General features: G+C 37.1%; 2 protein-coding genes and 2 long non-coding RNA genes across 8 annotated transcripts; 1 reads left to right on the top strand and 3 right to left on the bottom strand.

The window, feature by feature from the left end:
• Nucleotides 1-1,147: 1,147 nt before the first annotated feature.
• sft2d2a (SFT2 domain containing 2a) lies at nt 1,148-5,376 on the bottom strand. Of its 2 annotated transcripts, XM_078946672.1 has the most exons (9): nt 5,189-5,376; nt 5,006-5,108; nt 4,839-4,928; nt 4,541-4,626; nt 4,353-4,434; nt 1,817-1,852; nt 1,641-1,699; nt 1,531-1,560; nt 1,148-1,439 (listed from the first exon to the last, which is right to left on the bottom strand). In XM_078946672.1, exons 2-9 carry the CDS (start codon nt 5,066-5,068, stop codon nt 1,400-1,402), a joined length of 486 nt encoding a protein of 161 aa, XP_078802798.1. In that variant the 5' UTR covers nt 5,069-5,108; nt 5,189-5,376; the 3' UTR covers nt 1,148-1,399. The 2 variants fall into 2 exon arrangements, with proteins under 2 accessions (XP_078802798.1, XP_011472750.1); XM_011474448.4 differs by lacking the exon at nt 5,189-5,376 and having other exon boundaries at nt 5,006-5,182.
• Nucleotides 5,377-6,845: 1,469 nt separating this feature from the next.
• Nucleotides 6,846-7,167, bottom strand: LOC144992051 (uncharacterized). The gene is made up of 2 exons (XR_013655800.1): nt 7,093-7,167; nt 6,846-6,978 (listed from the first exon to the last, which is right to left on the bottom strand). It is a non-coding gene; the product is annotated as an uncharacterized LOC144992051 (long non-coding RNA).
• Nucleotides 7,168-7,185: 18 nt separating this feature from the next.
• Nucleotides 7,186-7,509, top strand: LOC144992050 (uncharacterized). The gene is made up of 2 exons (XR_013655799.1): nt 7,186-7,272; nt 7,388-7,509. It is a non-coding gene; the product is annotated as an uncharacterized LOC144992050 (long non-coding RNA).
• A 1,274-nt stretch (nt 7,510-8,783) lies between these two features.
• On the bottom strand, nt 8,784-15,018 carry tmem45a (transmembrane protein 45a). Of its 4 annotated transcripts, none has more exons than XM_078946669.1 (6): nt 14,608-15,018; nt 11,368-11,575; nt 11,055-11,267; nt 9,986-10,170; nt 9,706-9,911; nt 8,784-9,621 (listed from the first exon to the last, which is right to left on the bottom strand). In XM_078946669.1, the coding sequence occupies exons 2-6, from the start codon at nt 11,561-11,563 to the stop codon at nt 9,525-9,527; spliced, it is 897 nt and encodes a 298-aa protein (XP_078802795.1). In that variant the 5' UTR covers nt 11,564-11,575; nt 14,608-15,018; the 3' UTR covers nt 8,784-9,524. The 4 variants fall into 4 exon arrangements, with proteins under 4 accessions (XP_078802795.1, XP_004068367.1, XP_078802796.1 ...); XM_004068319.5 differs by having other exon boundaries at nt 9,769-9,911; XM_078946670.1 differs by lacking the exon at nt 14,608-15,018 and adding an exon at nt 14,033-14,190.
• Between the last annotated feature and the right edge of the window lie 725 nt (nt 15,019-15,743).

Genomic DNA, 15,743 nt, shown 5'->3' with positions numbered 1-15,743 from the left:
TCGTTATTTTTATTATACGTTTACACATGACATATTTAAATTTGTCAGTAGTACATGTGAAATCTAAATTTGTTTTTTTTGTTTATTTCGTTTTCTTTCTAACATACAGGCTAAATAAATATATTTCCATTTGTGTTTTAATAAAGATCATAGTAAAATTGAATTTATGTTGCAGTGCACACCTGTGCTGTTGTGTATCCAGTCAGTATGTCAGAAAAGGTATATTTAATAAATCTCATTTTGATCTGGGATATTAACTGAAAAGCTGAAATTGTTTTGTTGAAAGGTGTTCACTTTATAATTTACACAGGCTGGTCTCATCAGGTCATCTTGCGAAACAAATTAACAAATCCCACTTGAAATGTTCTGTTTTATTAATAGCGTAAAATTTGCTGTCCTGCCACATGATAAATGCTATTTTTTTCCTCATCAAGGTTAAAAAAAAGGCTAAATTACCCCGTGGGATAATATTAAAGTGTCTTTTTAGTTCCCAAGGGAAAAATCCTGTGGCTGTACAGTTAGTATCGCTTTTGTTTTTGTTATTGGCAGGAAGAGAAAAGGCTGCAGACTGTTAAACAGCATAATCAATTATTTCACCATGAATCTGACCCTGCACCACTGTAATTAAATGCTCTTTACAGCTGCATTAACTTGTTTCATATTTTGTTGTGTTTTTTTTAGCAAGCCACTCTTTTAGTACCAGAGGTGTTTATTATAAGGAACACCTTTTTATGACATCGCCTAAGCAGAATTTGTTTTTAGTAAATCCCTGATGAGCTTTACTGTGACAAGGTTTTGAATTTTGATGCCTCACATTTTACGTGCAAAACTAATCTTTTTTTCTCGCATGTAAGATACAAGTGTGTCTTAGAGACAAACAAAATAAATAAACCTTAAATCATTAAATAACCTGTGTAAAGGATTACCGTCTTGTACTTATGACTAAACTATGAAAATAAAAATAAAAAGCAGAGGCATATTTCACAGCCCCATAACTCTGTAAAACTGCAGAATTAATCTTTTTATGAGTGGCTGACTAAAGGTTAATACATATTCAGAAAATGTGGAAACAAAAAAATAAAAATGTAATTTTTACAGTTAGGTTTTGTGAATGCAGAAAGTCCCCTCAGTCATCAAACTAAGGCTATTATCTGGCGATTTATAAAATCTTTAATATGTACATTTATTACACGTATTTACACATATGGCACAAAAAAGTAAGGGTTTTTAAAATGTATTTTAACAAAAAGGAAATAATTAAATAATAATGGACAAACTCTGCAGTGTATAAAAGAACAACTTTTGTCTTCTAAAGGAAGATTGTCAACTTCAACAAATGACTGGTCCTTTTCTTTCAAAGACACTTCAAGCAGCACAAGCCTTCACGTCAAAGGAAAGGTCACTTTAGGAAGAGAGAAACCAGCTTCAAGAGCGCCTCCCTGGAAAATAAATCAGAGACTGGTCAACTTCAATCTGCTGATAGCAAACATACATGTTTAATATGAACACATGATGACAGGAAAGACTAACCTCACACATGGAATGTATGACAGACTGTACCTGAAGACAGAAAAACACATTTGAAGTCACAGGGGAGCACAATCTTCCAGCTTTGGAATTTTTTTTAAGGTTGGACTCACCAGGCAAACGACAAGACCTGCAATATGCAAAATAGCAAAGCAAGTCCGAAGTTCTTCCACTGAAAGAAAAAGGAAGAAACTCTATAAAAGGCAGACATCAAATCCTTAAGCGCACAAACTTTAATTATTATTATGAGGAAGAAGGCATTATAACTGCTGCGACGAAGATCACTCACCCAGAACGCTGCACAAAGAGTCAAAACAAGGCACGTCTGAAAAGATATTAAACCAAATTAGCAACAAAGAAATCTGGTCCTCATAAAAAGCATTACGTATGTTAAAAATCTATATTTTCTTTCATTCTAAATGTGTTTCAATAGCTTCCTTCCAAAAGTGGAGGTCCAGCATCCACCATGATCCCAAAGTACTATTTGAAGCATCTACAGATTCAACAGGTGGATCTGTTTTACCAAATGGATCAAGTGCCTGTTTGGAAAATACACAACTTTCTGTTCACATTGACATTTTAATTTATGTTGAACATTTTATATGCTATGAAATAATCATTTTTAACTTTGGTTTTTAGAAGAAAAACAAACACTTTTTTTCACATACTTGAGCTGAAATTATTGTTTTTATTTTTCCTGAACATTTTAAAATTTATTTTTTCATGAATACTTTATAAAATGTTAGAGCAGCCTCTGATATTTCTAGGACGCGCAGGTATAAAACAGAATGAATCTATTTTGCTCAAACAAGGCTTTAGATTGTTTTTTTAAAATCTACAATGGCAGACTAGTGTAAGCATATAACTACATTGTGTTATTAGTTCATTAATAAAGATAAAGCCAACGTTGAAAAGGACAGAATTAAGAAGTTTTCAACAGCAAGTCTTCAGACTTAGGGCTGGGTTGATAAAATCGCTTTTATGCCTTTCCTTTTCCGGTAACCAAACACATTAAAGCCGTAAACCTGAAGTCCACCATTTACTGATTAAATGAACAGATTTATAAACTCACAGGCATGAATTTTCCAAACTGTTTTAAGGAAACATTTTTTTTAAATAACCATTTGTGGTTTAAAGCACCGGTTTTTTTTTTTTGCTGTTTTTTTTTTTTTTTGCTCAAGTCTCCTGGAATTGACCGTAATGCTATGGGACGAGCTCCACCTAGTGGCCAAACTGGAACACCTCCAGGAGAGGCAGAACATTTATTTATGTAATATCATCCAAATTAGAGCCTTTACAGTGTTAATGATCTGTACGGTTTTGTTGGAGCTTCTTCTAATGAAAAATCCTGTAACTGTATGGTGTTAAAAATCTTCCTGGTTTATTATTTCACTAATAACTTTTAATCTGATACAGACACAAAGATAGATAGATTATTAATAGATTTCTGTACAAATATGTCTAAATGTGTAAACCATATAAATTCAAATTTGAATCAAATCGAGTGGATCAACAGAATGGAAAGAACCGTGAATTGTATCAATCCAGGCTCTGTTGAACTGAATCTAATCGATACTGGAAATCACTGGTGATACCCAGCCCTACCCAGACTGATTAATAAATGCTCGACCAGACCTCCATTAAAGACAAGTTTGGTGAGTTTGAGTTTCATCTCTTTGTTTACAGACTCTCCCACTAGCTTACAGCCCCTTTCAACCCCAACCTAACATTAGCGGAGCAACAAAAATAGTAATCAATATCAGAGCAATCCATCCGTACAGTTTAGATCCAGATTCCAGCTCAGACGAGGAAAACAAAGACGTGATGGATCCATTTGTCTGACAGTGGATGCATCAGAATGGAGCAGAGCAGGGAGCTTGTGGACCACCGATTGTAGATTTTACTTCACAACTACAAGCTTTTACAAACAACATTTTTTTTGTCTGCTCTTGATTTACAACAATTTGAATAAAGAAATACTCCAAATTGTAAATTTAAGTTACATTTACTTATACATGACCTCCATCATGAGAAAAATGCCATAAGGAAATGTTAAAAACACCCAAAAGACATTTTTTTAACAGAGTGGGCGTTGAAAGAAATTCAAACGAGCTGAAATTGTGAGGGAGGAGAAAGTCTTTTTGTCCAAAAGGAGAACAGATTTATGACTGAGGTTAGCAAAAACCTAATGTGAGGAGACTAACATTTAGGAAACCAAATGTTAGGCTATCAAGCTGTGCATTTCAGAAAACAATAAATACTGACTGACTCTTTCTAAAAGACAAGAAAGATTGTGTCTCATAATTTGTTTTTAATTCATTTTTGGGATCTGGATTTTCTGAATATTCCCCACAATTTACATACAGAGATGGGTGTTCATCAGCTACGGTTTCCTAAAGAAAAGTATTTTAAAAATGTATGCAGAAGTAATCTTTTACTTTCAACTCTTACTCGGCTTCATTAGGTCACATTCTTTTGAGTAAAATCTACTAATCAGGAAAAGCTATAATATTCCAGGAAGAGTGCTGACAAATATGTTTATCATTTGGATGAAGAAGAAAGTTAACCTGAATTTGTTTGATAAATTCTTAAGAATAAATACCATTTTCTTTACAACGGTAACTAAATACTTCTTTTGTCATTTTAAGCCACTTGGAACTATTTTTTTACTAGTACTATTTATAGTGATGCTACTATTACTTAAGTGAAATTTTTTTCTACTCTACTTGACCTGTTAAATTCTTAAATTTAAGAATTTAAATTTAAATTAAAAAAATCATCTGGTAATCTGGTAAAGAGGAAGTAAAAATCCCGGGATTCCTTACAATCATGATGGTGGTGGCCAGTGCTCTTGTTTTGTCACACATCCTCTTCAGCTGTTTGACCGGCCCCATCAGAAACATGGTGCTGGGAGAGAAAACATACATGAAACGGGCTTCTTCCATGGATCAAAACAGACTTTTCTCTCCAAATCTATATTTGAACCATCAGGAGATGCTTTAGGTGAACTCACCTGCCAAGAGCACAGATATTTCCAAAGGTGTAGAAAATGATAAAGAGAGTGATTCCGATCTTAGGAAGGAACAGCACACACACTCCCTGCAAAACAGGTTAAAAGGGACCATAAACAGTCATTTTTCAGCAGCATTTCTTCAAAAAGAAGCTTTTGCGGCTTGGTAAGAAAAAACATCAGCATTCCTCTGAGCAAGAAGAACCTGTAAGGCAACATCCTGCCCTGCTCAGCCCTTCCTCAAAGACCAGAGGAGAAACTTTATTACTGTGGAAATCAATCAAACCCCACATCTATTTACCAAAATTGTGCAGGCACCCCCCACCACGAAGCAGGCGATGAACCCCTTTATTCTTGTGGCCCAACTCAGTGTTGAGGCTTCATTCACGGTCTGCAGGAGAACAAAGACATGATCTAAGCTCGAGTTGTGTCTCCTAAAAGATAATCTTCTTGTTGTTGTTTTTTTACCTGCATAACAGTTCTGTCATTGCGCGCCTCTTCGCCACTCAGCACTGATTTGAGTTTATCCATCGCCGAAGATCCTCTCAGGTCGACAGACTGCTGCCTTTTCCTTGACAGAGAAACTCCTGAAACCTCCACAGATGGAGGAGTCACGCTGAGACGGGAGGAGACGTCAGAAAGCTGTCTTACCTGATCAGGTGTGGAATGCGCCACTCACGATACCAGCGGCGGAACAGATGTTTAACTCCGATCTTTTTTATAGACGTCTTCTTTTTTTTTTACTATTATTAATAGTATAACATTTAAATGAAAACGGTATAACATTAAAAACAGTCAAATAAAATCGATTCTTTCAAAAAATAAACTTTTGACGGTTTGAAACGGTTGCTTAGATTTAGATGAAGGAGTGTGTGCTCTTCTTCTAGAAGATCTTTTTTCTCGGTGTGCTTGAAAAAAGAAAGTGCTTTGAAGTTTCTAAATTTAAAACACATAACGAATGCATCTTCTAGCACTAAGGTTCTTAACGTTTAAATGCAAATTTTAAATACCATATTAAAAAAAATAATGTACTTTAGATAAATGTAAAACAAATATTAATTTTAAGAAATGCTGACAAAATATGTCGTAGAAACTAAAAGGGCTCCCCACCTTGTCATATTTTGAGCAGCTTAAACTCATCATGCCGTCACAGAATTAGTATCTCATCTGATAGACAGGTGGCGCTGTTTCCTTAAGAAGGCTTCACGGTGACACAAACTGTCCACCACTGGTTATTTATTGTAAAAAATAAATAAACTAGATTTTAAAAAGAGCAAAAAAGGAAACTGGTATCTAAAGATTCTCTCAGATCATCCAGAATTTTGCACAGAAACACCTCTGAACAATTCAAACTAATACATTGAAAAAATCTGCTTAATGAGACATTTCTCATTAATGATTAATTTCTTCAGGGCTGAGTTATGCTTTTTCATACTTGTCAGAGCTCCAGCTACAGAAGTCATATGTTGAATTAGAGACAGGATATGATCTTAAATGAAAATTACTTCAGATTTTAGTCAAACTCTTCCTACGTATTCTTCCTGTTATAATGTGTAAAAAGGTCATACTTAATCTTAGTTATCATCTACTGAGCCCGTGTCCTGACATTAAGATATAAAAATATATCTTGTTCCCACAGATTAATATCTTGTTCCCACAGGTTATTATGTCGTTCGCACGAAATACTATTCCGTTCCCACAAGATACTATTCCGTTCCCTCAAAATACTATTCCGTTCCCTCGAAATGATTAACTCGTGCGAACGCAATAATTATGTCGTTCGAACGCAATAATTATTCACGTCATAAGTCATACACGCGGATATGCTCTCTGTACGCCGGCAAAAGCCGCTTTCAGCGGTAACTTCCGTGTCTCTGTGACCCATATTCGTTCAAAAAAGGAACATGAAAAACAAAAATGATCACTTTATTACCGTCTCAATGAATATAAGAAAAATATCAATAGATTTATGATAACTAGGCTGCTTTGTCATAAGATAGCTCCTGCTAGGCTACTACTAGCGCCGCCGCAGAGCTCTTTGATGTATGCCGGCATTTGGGCAACTGGCTGGTCTGTTGTCAGACAGCTGATATTGTAGTTTAGGGTCGAACAGGAATAATAATATTCAGGACTTGTCTTTTATTAACTTTAGCAGTCAGTCGCTTTACATTCGAAGGCTATAAGGATACATGCTAACTGACTAGCCGATCATTGATCCTGTTATTAATTTACGTCATAGATTTACAGCAGATACCTTCACATTTCTGTCTGTGTGTGTCTCATTACATTGCATTGAAGACACGGAGGATGTTTAGAGAACAGATTTATTTATTTCAAAAAGCACAAAGCATCCATCGTATTCACGTTCATTCACATGATGATCTGGTACGCCCTCAGTCATCTTGCTGCAAAAGCCGCTTCCTGCCGCTACTTCCGTGTCTCTGTGAGCATTTAATAGGGGTAAAAATAAAAGCAAGAATGGTCGATCTGTTATTGTCTCGATGACAATCTGAAAAATATCATATTAAGCTGGCTGCTTCGCCGAAAGCACTTACCTTTAGCTTGTAGCATAACAACAATGGCAGTACGTCACGTTTCCCAGAATGCTTTGCGGCCAACCATTGGTCTTGTTGTTAGACCTTGGTCACAGGGACACGGTGATTGGCCAATGATTGGCAGGAAAGCATTCTGGGAAACGTGACGTACTGCCATTGTTGTTATGCTACAAGCTAAAGGTAAGTGCTTTAGGCGAAGCATCCAGCTTAATATGATATTTTTCAGATTGTCATCGAGAAAATAACAGATCGACCATTCTTGCTTTTATTTTTACCCCCTATTGAATGCTCACAGAGACCGGAAGTAGCGGCAGGAAGCGGCTTTTGCAGCAAGATGACTGAGGGCGTACCATGATGTGAACGTGAATACGATGGATGCTTCTGTGCTTTTTAAAATAAATAAATCTGTTCTCTAAACATCCTCCGTGTCTTCAATGCAATGTAATGAGACACACACAGACAGAAATGTGAAGGTATCTGCTGTAAATCTATGACGTAAATTAATAACAGGAAATGATCGGCTAGTCAGTTAGCATGTAGCCTAATAGCCTTCGAATGTAAAGATACTGACTGCTAAAGTTAATAAAAGACAAGTCCTGAATATTATTATTCCTATTCGACCCTAAACTACAATATCAGCTGTCTGACAACAGACCAGCCAATTGCCCAAATGCCGGCATACATGATCAAACAGGGAGCTCTGCGGCGGAGCTAGCCTAGCAGGAGCTATCGTTTGACAAAGCAGCCTAGTTATCATAAATCTTTTGATATTTTTCTTATATTCATTGAGACGGTAACAAAGTGATCAATTTTGTTTTTCATGTTCCTTTTTTGAACGAATATGGGTCACAGAGACACGGAAGTTACAGCTGAAAGCGGCTTTTGCCGGCGTACAAAGAGCATATCCGCGTGAATGACTTATGACGTGAATAATTATTGCGTTCGAACGGATTAATTATTGCGTTCGAACGACATAATTATTGCGTTCGCACGAGTTAATCATTTCGAGGGAACGGAATAGTATTTTGAGGGAACGGAATAGTATCTTGTGGGAACGGAATAGTATCTTGTGGGAACGGAATAGTATTTCGTGCGAACGACATAATAACCTGTGGGAACAAGATATTAATCTGTGGGAACAAGATATATTTTTATATCTTAATGTCAGGACACGGGCTCCGTAATCATCAAATATTGAGATTGATAAATATATTATAGATAAGTAAAGTTGGATGGCTTGAATCAAAAGAGACAAGACATATTATTTCCATTTCACCTAACCTGCTCTGTAACTGGGCCTGACAAAAATATTATATTTGGGGAAAAAACAGAAAAAGTATGCTGGACAGAAAGAACATGATTGTCCATTTCTATGAACAAAACTACTTTAACCACTTTAAGGTTTCTAAAACTTTGAAGAACCAGCTTCAATAGATCAGGCTGTTATACAGGCCATATTATTCTTTTTCTTTTAAAACTTGATTTTTTTTCTTACATCTTTAAAGTTCAGAGATATTTTTTGTAAACATTTTATCAACAAACCTTAGTGCCACTAAATGCAACACATTGGAAAGTTTTACAACACCTCCTAATAATGTAGTAATGCCTTTAGCACATAAAGTAAGAATTAAATTAGAAAATGCATGAATGATACTAAAATTTAATAATAAATTTAATGATGAAAGACAACATGACTGACTTATCTCCTTTATTTATTTTTCCACTTTAGCAGCAATAAATAATCTGCTAAAGAAGTCTTTAGTGTACAGAAGCCACAGTGGGTGCTGGTTTTGCCTTTAAATTTATGAAAAACTGTTTAGAATATATTGTTATTTTGCTTCAAATGTAGGTAATTAGGGTCACAGAGTCAATACTTTCATTGTATAATTTACATCAACATGATTTAATCTAGAAAACCTATTCTGTTGTGCAAATTCAAGAGGCAAAAAAAATGTACACTATGATAACTTTCAACTCTTTTGAGCAAAAATGTTAGAATTTTTTTCAAAATCCATCTCATTTACGGAAAACGAGCATATTTTTGTGTTTGACCTCTGACCTTCTGATGTAATGAGACAAAAGATGGCTGCCTTACGTATGCAAAGAAATGCTTTCAAGTAACACTGACGATTGAGATAGATTTCACCAGAAGATGGCGCTAGTGAACACCAACTTAACTCTACAAAGGAAAGTTTAGTAGGTCAAAGATCTTGTCAAACTTGTGTGCAAATGAGTGGCAGACATGAAAAAGCATAAAAAGAATAAAACAAAATAGAAATAGAGGTTTAAAGATGCTCTGAAGCTGATGAAATGAGGCAGGACTGGAGTGAATAATGTCACATAAAGTCCGGGTCTCTTGTTTTTAGTCAAATTGCTAGCATCACATCCCTGATTCCTCTGTGATGTCCGTGCATCATATGGTTCGGTCTCCTTCATAAAACGTCGTCTTCCGATTCTGCATCCCGCTCCGTTGTCTTCAAAAGTCCCATTTCCATCGGAGGAGTCCTCTTCAGTCTGGAGCGCACCACACTTCAGAAAAGAACAACAAACAAGCACGTAACTCGTCATGCAGCAACGTGATCAGACAGACTTAAGCTGCTCTTATCTGTGTACTGTGAAATGTGAGGCCTCCAGGAGGAACCATCACGTTTCTGCTGCGGAGAAGGAAGTACTGACCAGCTGACTGTACAGTACAACACGCCCACGACGAGCATGGCGAAGGCCAGGTGCCAGGAGTAACACATGGTCACAAACATCATGTTGCTGTGGTCTGTCAGGTCCCATTCTGGGCCACTGGGAGGGTACAGCACAAAGCCGATCTAACACAAAGCACGAGTGAAGGAGTTAGTTCACGTGTTAAAGCCAACTTCAGCTCCCGCAGGCTCACATTTACCTCCCAGAACCAGCTTCCCTGAAGGATGGTGAGGGTGCAGCGCAGCAGCTCCAGAATGATGTTCCCTCGATGGAAAACCTCTAGGAAGGCAGCAATAGCCTGACCGAAAACAGCGTAGAGGAGGAGCTGATGCACATGGACATCCAGCATGCTCCGACCATGGAGGTGGTAGAGGAAAAGAAATCCTGGAGAAACAAAAAAGAAGACTTTCCTTGGGTGGCATGCATGACATTTGTCAACACAATATAACTTAGTTATGATAAAAGAAATCTATTTTTTGTCACGCTTTAACAACTCAGATCTTTAAAGTAACCAGATGAATCTTGGAAAACACCCAAAAACAAGAGGATGGAAGTCACAGTTGCATCAATTATGGCAGTTTGCCCATGTCGTGAGGCAAGTGATCTATTTAGAGTGTATTTAACATCAGCAATAACTATGGACATACAATTTGTGCTCATTAAATCAAGAAAAAAAAGGCTTTCCGAGGAACTTTTAGCTGCACATAAATTACATGAATCGCAGTGAAAAAACAATCACATGAAATCAACAGTGCCAAGAGAAGTTCAAGAGCTCTTTTTACAGGAAGCAAAACCCCATGATTACACTACTACCTCCATGTTTGACTGTTCCCGTGATGTGTTTTATTCATGAAAGACTTTGTTATAGATGTGCTTTACATGCAACAAGATACACATTTTAGAAAACCTTTAAATGATATCCTATACATCCACAGACTTCTTTAATTGAGATCTTGAATAAAACTTGAGATGTTTTGATGAAATTTGAGATGAAACCTTCTTTTATTGTCCTTGAACTCCCTCATGGATCTGTTCTGTGATTTTAATCATGAACCTTTTCTACGTTTTTACCACTTTCAAGCTCTCTTTCTTCCATTTTCACCCTCCAAGCTTCCTTTACTGCCTTATTTTTAAGTTTGAGTTTAAGTTTCGTTAAGTCAAACTGTATAAAATGTCAAACCTCTTATTTCTAACTGATGAACGTGATGTGCTACACTTACGTTAGTCTTTAGAAAGATCAGTGTAACCAACAAAACCCTTCTGGGTACCTTCGTTGAAGAAAGCGACAGCCAGCATCAGACGGTCCAGCGCGAGCGGCGCTGCCTCTGTGCTGTGGAGAACCAGAGACACGGTTGCCGCCAGGCCGAAGAACAGGTACATGGTGGCGTGCTGCCAGTTCATCAGGTCTTCCCAGTGTTTCTCAGCAAAGTTGTACAACTGCAGCTTTGGTCCATCTGCCAGAAACTGCTCTGCTAGCATACCTGTGGGGCACAGAGGAGGACACACTCCCTAAAGCAAACAGCTGGTCGGGTTTCTGCTTCATTAACCTTTATGAGTTTGATAAAGACGAGGAGGACCCACCCACTAAAGAGAAGAAGAGGACAACACTGTTCTCAATGATCTCCAAGCGGCGCTGCAAGGACCTGCCAGCCAGCCGAGTAGAACCTATGCTCTTGTTCCTGCGGGTGGCGTGCCAGAGCGAGTACTTTCCTGTCCACCAAATTCCTGCTACAAGGAAGAAGCTGCCAGGAAGAGCGTGACCCTTGAAGCTGCCCATGACTCACAGCGCCTGAAAGGGGACAGAAACCATAGCGTGAACCAGCTTTCAATTCTTAATGTGGGGAGTCATTCTTTGCTTTTTTTGGAGTGACACAGAAAAACATGCAATTTTTATTCAGTGTCTTTTTGTTTATTTTTTTGCTCAAACTGTAACTGGTCAAAGACATAAAATATAAAAGAAGCAACAGTAAAACCAAGAAACATCACTAAAACACATCCTGTTTGTGGTCCATCACTGAGTGGAGAATTTATGACTCCAAGTCGTGTGAAAGACAAATTTAGATTAGTTACAGACGAGAACATGAAGAAGAAGAAACCAAAGGCAACTTTGTTCCAAAACCAAATGCACTACAAACACTGAGACATAGAACTGAGAATAAAAAACATGCCTAGTGCTGTCATGTGACCACCACACTCATTGAGAAGAAAAATGAAAGAGGAACCAAATAAAAGGCTTAAAAAGAAGATAATTGATGCCGTTAATGATAACACTTAAGCTAAAAAAAATCACAGCAGAATTCCAGTAAAGACAGACATTCTCACTTTATTTTTGCTGCAAACGCATAATCTGTCCACAAAGCAATTTGTGTATGACAGTTTTGCATTGTGACCCTATGGCATTAAAAGAAAAGGCAGACATAAAACTGTATTTTGTTGTGGAATTAAAATTGTTGTGTTGGAAATTGTAAGATCCAAAATATTTGCAGATATTGCTAGAAAATCTGTTTATTGTTCATTTAGGATTGTTTCTAATTTTGCTGTTACTGTTATACCTTAAAGGTATAGTTACAGTCATGCTGCACCATAAAGCTATGTAAATATAAAATACAGTACATTTGGAAAGCTCGGCTTAACTTCTTTTAATGATTACGGTGAATTATCACTGCCAGAACACTGAATCAATTTGGCTTTGATTCAATTTACAAGTAAAAAAAAATTAAATTAAATATCAATTACTGTTTAAAACTTATCTAAAACTCACTGCTGAGGAGCAAGCTGGGCTTAGACTCTCCCTACTGCTGCAAATGTAACAGGGAAATAGGTACATATGCACACATGTTGAGGAAATTTAGTTGGATACAAAAATACTGGACTGAAATAAAAGAGGAAGTGACAAAACTGTTGGGATTTAGTGTGGAACTCTCAACCTTTCAGTGTGTTCTTGGCACTAAAGTGGACAGCGCTGGGTAAAAACACTCATTGAAATTCTTCTGTTTGTAGCAAGAAAAACATTCTGAAAAAAAAAAATTCTGAAATTGACTGTTTTCACTACCCTAATAAAAAAAAAAAAAAAAATCTAAAACTAATCTGAACTGGTTAAGGAGAACACTTTCTCTACAAACTGAGAGAAGGTAGAGGTTTATGTTAATATATAACTATAATTGTTTTATTGCTTAAGAAAATACAAGAAATTCCTGTAATTTTTTTACATTTATTTTTAATGGAGGACATTGTTTTTTATTTTGTATTACCGGTACTTTAAACTAGGAAAGTAATTATCACAATTTCATCATATTATAAAAATTTGCTTTCTCCCCATTCAAGAAATAATTTAAACTCCGTTTGACAAACTTTATTTTCAATAGTTTCATTGTGTCACATCCCATACGAGTTAATGTGTCTATTAAGAGTAACAAGTGAATTATTTACAAGTGTGGATGTATGTGTATATGTATTTTCCAATCCATGTCATAACTAATTATCCTAACTTTTATATATCTGTGCATAGATGGATATTTCTGCTGATTGTTTAGTTTAGTTTTACTTTTGTTTTGACTGCTTGAAACAAACCGTTTCCCAAAGCCAAAATTCAGTTGAAGACAATTATTTTTCATTTGTTTGCAGACCGACAGACTTATAAAACAGTCCTCCGCTTATCACACAGCATGAGTTAAAAAAAGGGAGAAATGCTCCATCAAAATGAAGGATTGCCTGCAATTTAGTTAAAGAGTACAATCAAGCATAATTATTGTGTGTTGGGCGCCATGGTTCACCTCAGCAGAGATTTAGTGTTGGTGTCAGGAAGAATAAAGCCTTTTTTTCCATATAGTTCCGGCACAAATGAGCATTACCCCGTTAAACAAAGGCTTACAGCATCAGTGGATACTTTCTCATAATGATTAGCCAACATTCCCGGGACAATTAAACTGTGAGGGCTGCTGGTGCTAAAGACCTTTGCCTGCTGTCAATGTTTACAGTTTCACTAAAGGAAAGCAACCAGATGCAAACTGGAATGTGAGCATCAGCAGTGGCGTTGATCGTCCTCAACCCTTTTTGTGCCATCAACCACGTGTGCTGAAAGCTCAGAGAAGCCAGTAAAATGGGGTTTTTAATGCCCATGACAACGAGATCATAAAGCAGGAGTGAGATGAAAAGCGAGCACAAGAGAGAACAAGGTGTACCCCCTCCCCTCCCCCCCCTTTGCTGAGCCCTTGTTTTTGGATGGAAATGAGAGCGAACGTCCTACCCAACAGAACCGGTTTGAAGGAGGACCCTCGGCTGAAGTGGACTGAGATGTTAAACAGAGCTCAGCTGTGTGCTAGACGCCTCCTCGGCCGGAGCAGCATCCTCAGGCCCAGAAAGCTTTGGAGCCGAGGCCATCATCATGCAACAATCTCAATCCTGACAGTATACTCACAAAATCAACAACATCAGCAGTTCAGTGTATTTTAGAGCTTTCTTTGGACCATAAACATGTGAGATTTTATGAAAGCCAAGTACTTAAGTATTGGTTTAGCCGTCTGTTAGGCCTCATGGACTGAACTGTTCTGTATAGAAAAATATTTGTAAGATTCCAATATGTTGGACATAAATAAACCTAACTTGAACAGTAAAGGTTTTCGGATAGTTTGTCTAAAAGTTCCCACATTTCTAAAATGTTTTATAAGAAAAAGATTGGGGGAAAAAACTTTTTGTCTATATTTACATCCATTAGATTTATGATCTCTGTCTTGTTTTTAATTACTTTTATTTTATGTTGCCTAATTATAAATAGAGCACACGGATAAGACTTTCTGTTAAAGGGGGAAAAAACAATCTTACCTGAGTGTGTTTTCCTCCTGAGATAGAAAAAAAAGGTTTTCAAAAAGAATAATAAAAATGTTTTGTTTTCCCCATCATAGAAATCTGTTAACCCTAGCAAACTGCAGGGCTGTTTCTTTCTTTTCTTGTTCTTCACAGAGTAAACATCTGCAGCCTTCCAGACAGACCCATTTTCCACCTAAATTTTCCCGACTCCACACCGTCCAGACTTGCACTTTTCCATAAGCGATCCTATTGGTTGTTGGGTGCGTGATGACGTCCCCAAGTCGCGCCGCGATTGGCAGGGCGGAGCGTCAGTCCGGTGTGTCCACGTGTGCACTCTCACTCCGCCCGCGCGGCTCGGCTTGCTCCGTCTCTGCACAGGAAACCGTTAGTTTTTACGTCCTCCCAGACCGCGGTCCGCCCCGGGACAAGAGCTGCTGCACGTAGGCTGCAGCTGGAGCACCTCCTCCTCAAGAAAGCCCGTCCATCCCTGCAGCCTCACAGACGGAGGAGGAGGCAGGAACGGAGGAAATGAAACGAGCGTTTCTGGACGCGCGGCCAAAAGTTCCTTATCAACTTAGATTATCAACTTACTCCTTTTCCTATTTCTATTCAGTTATAAAAACACTTCATATTAATTGGAATAGTTTCTGGTGTTAATTTATTTAATTTAGGCATTTAATGCTCTATTAATGTCTGGAAAACGTCATTCATATTATTTAAAAATCAAACCATTATTTAACACATTTTATAAGAGATCTGTTTATATTTTAAATCACTGAAATCTATGAAAAAACAAAAATGCCATAAAACTTTCCATTTTCATTGAAGATCACAGATTGTATGACAATCCCAAGTATTGTGGCCCACATTTCTAATTATACTTTATTGTATTTTAATATGTTCTTCTTTTTTTATTTCTTTCTGTTCTACTTATGTGAATATGTGTCATCTTTTGAAGTTCTAATAAAATAAAATAAAAAATAAGTTTATGACACTTCAAAATAAAAGTACTTAAGTAGAAAAGCACGTACCAATTCTAATAAATACCAGCCGATGAGAAAATACTACTCATGTTATCCAGAGTTTGATGTTTAAAACTTTTAACCCTTGTACTATCTTAGATGACCCCACCCATACTTTGATGTGTTCTC

Source organism: Oryzias latipes, chromosome 4, assembly GCF_053564925.1.
Source record: "Oryzias latipes strain Hd-rR chromosome 4, Olatipes_Hd-rR_3.1".
Classification (NCBI taxonomy): domain Eukaryota; kingdom Metazoa; phylum Chordata; class Actinopteri; order Beloniformes; family Adrianichthyidae; genus Oryzias; species Oryzias latipes.
This window is presented reverse-complemented; position numbering and strand designations above follow the sequence as displayed.

Coding starts and splice junctions, on each gene's coding strand:
- tmem45a (XM_078946669.1), bottom strand. CDS start 11,563: ATGGGCAGCTTCAAGGGTCACGCTCTTCCTGGCAGCTTCTTCCTTGTA. Junction 10,171..11,054: donor TGTCGCTTTCTTCAACGAAG/GTACCCAGAAGG, acceptor TTGTTTCTCCAG/GATTTCTTTTCCTCTACCAC. Junction 9,622..9,705: donor TGGAGGCCTCACATTTCACA/GTACACAGATAA, acceptor TCTTTTCTGAAG/TGTGGTGCGCTCCAGACTGA.
- sft2d2a (XM_078946672.1), bottom strand. CDS start 5,068: ATGGATAAACTCAAATCAGTGCTGAGTGGCGAAGAGGCGCGCAATGAC. Junction 4,627..4,838: donor GGGGTGCCTGCACAATTTTG/GTAAATAGATGT, acceptor CCTGTTTTGCAG/GGAGTGTGTGTGCTGTTCCT. Junction 1,440..1,530: donor TCATACATTCCATGTGTGAG/GTTAGTCTTTCC, acceptor TTTATTTTCCAG/GGAGGCGCTCTTGAAGCTGG.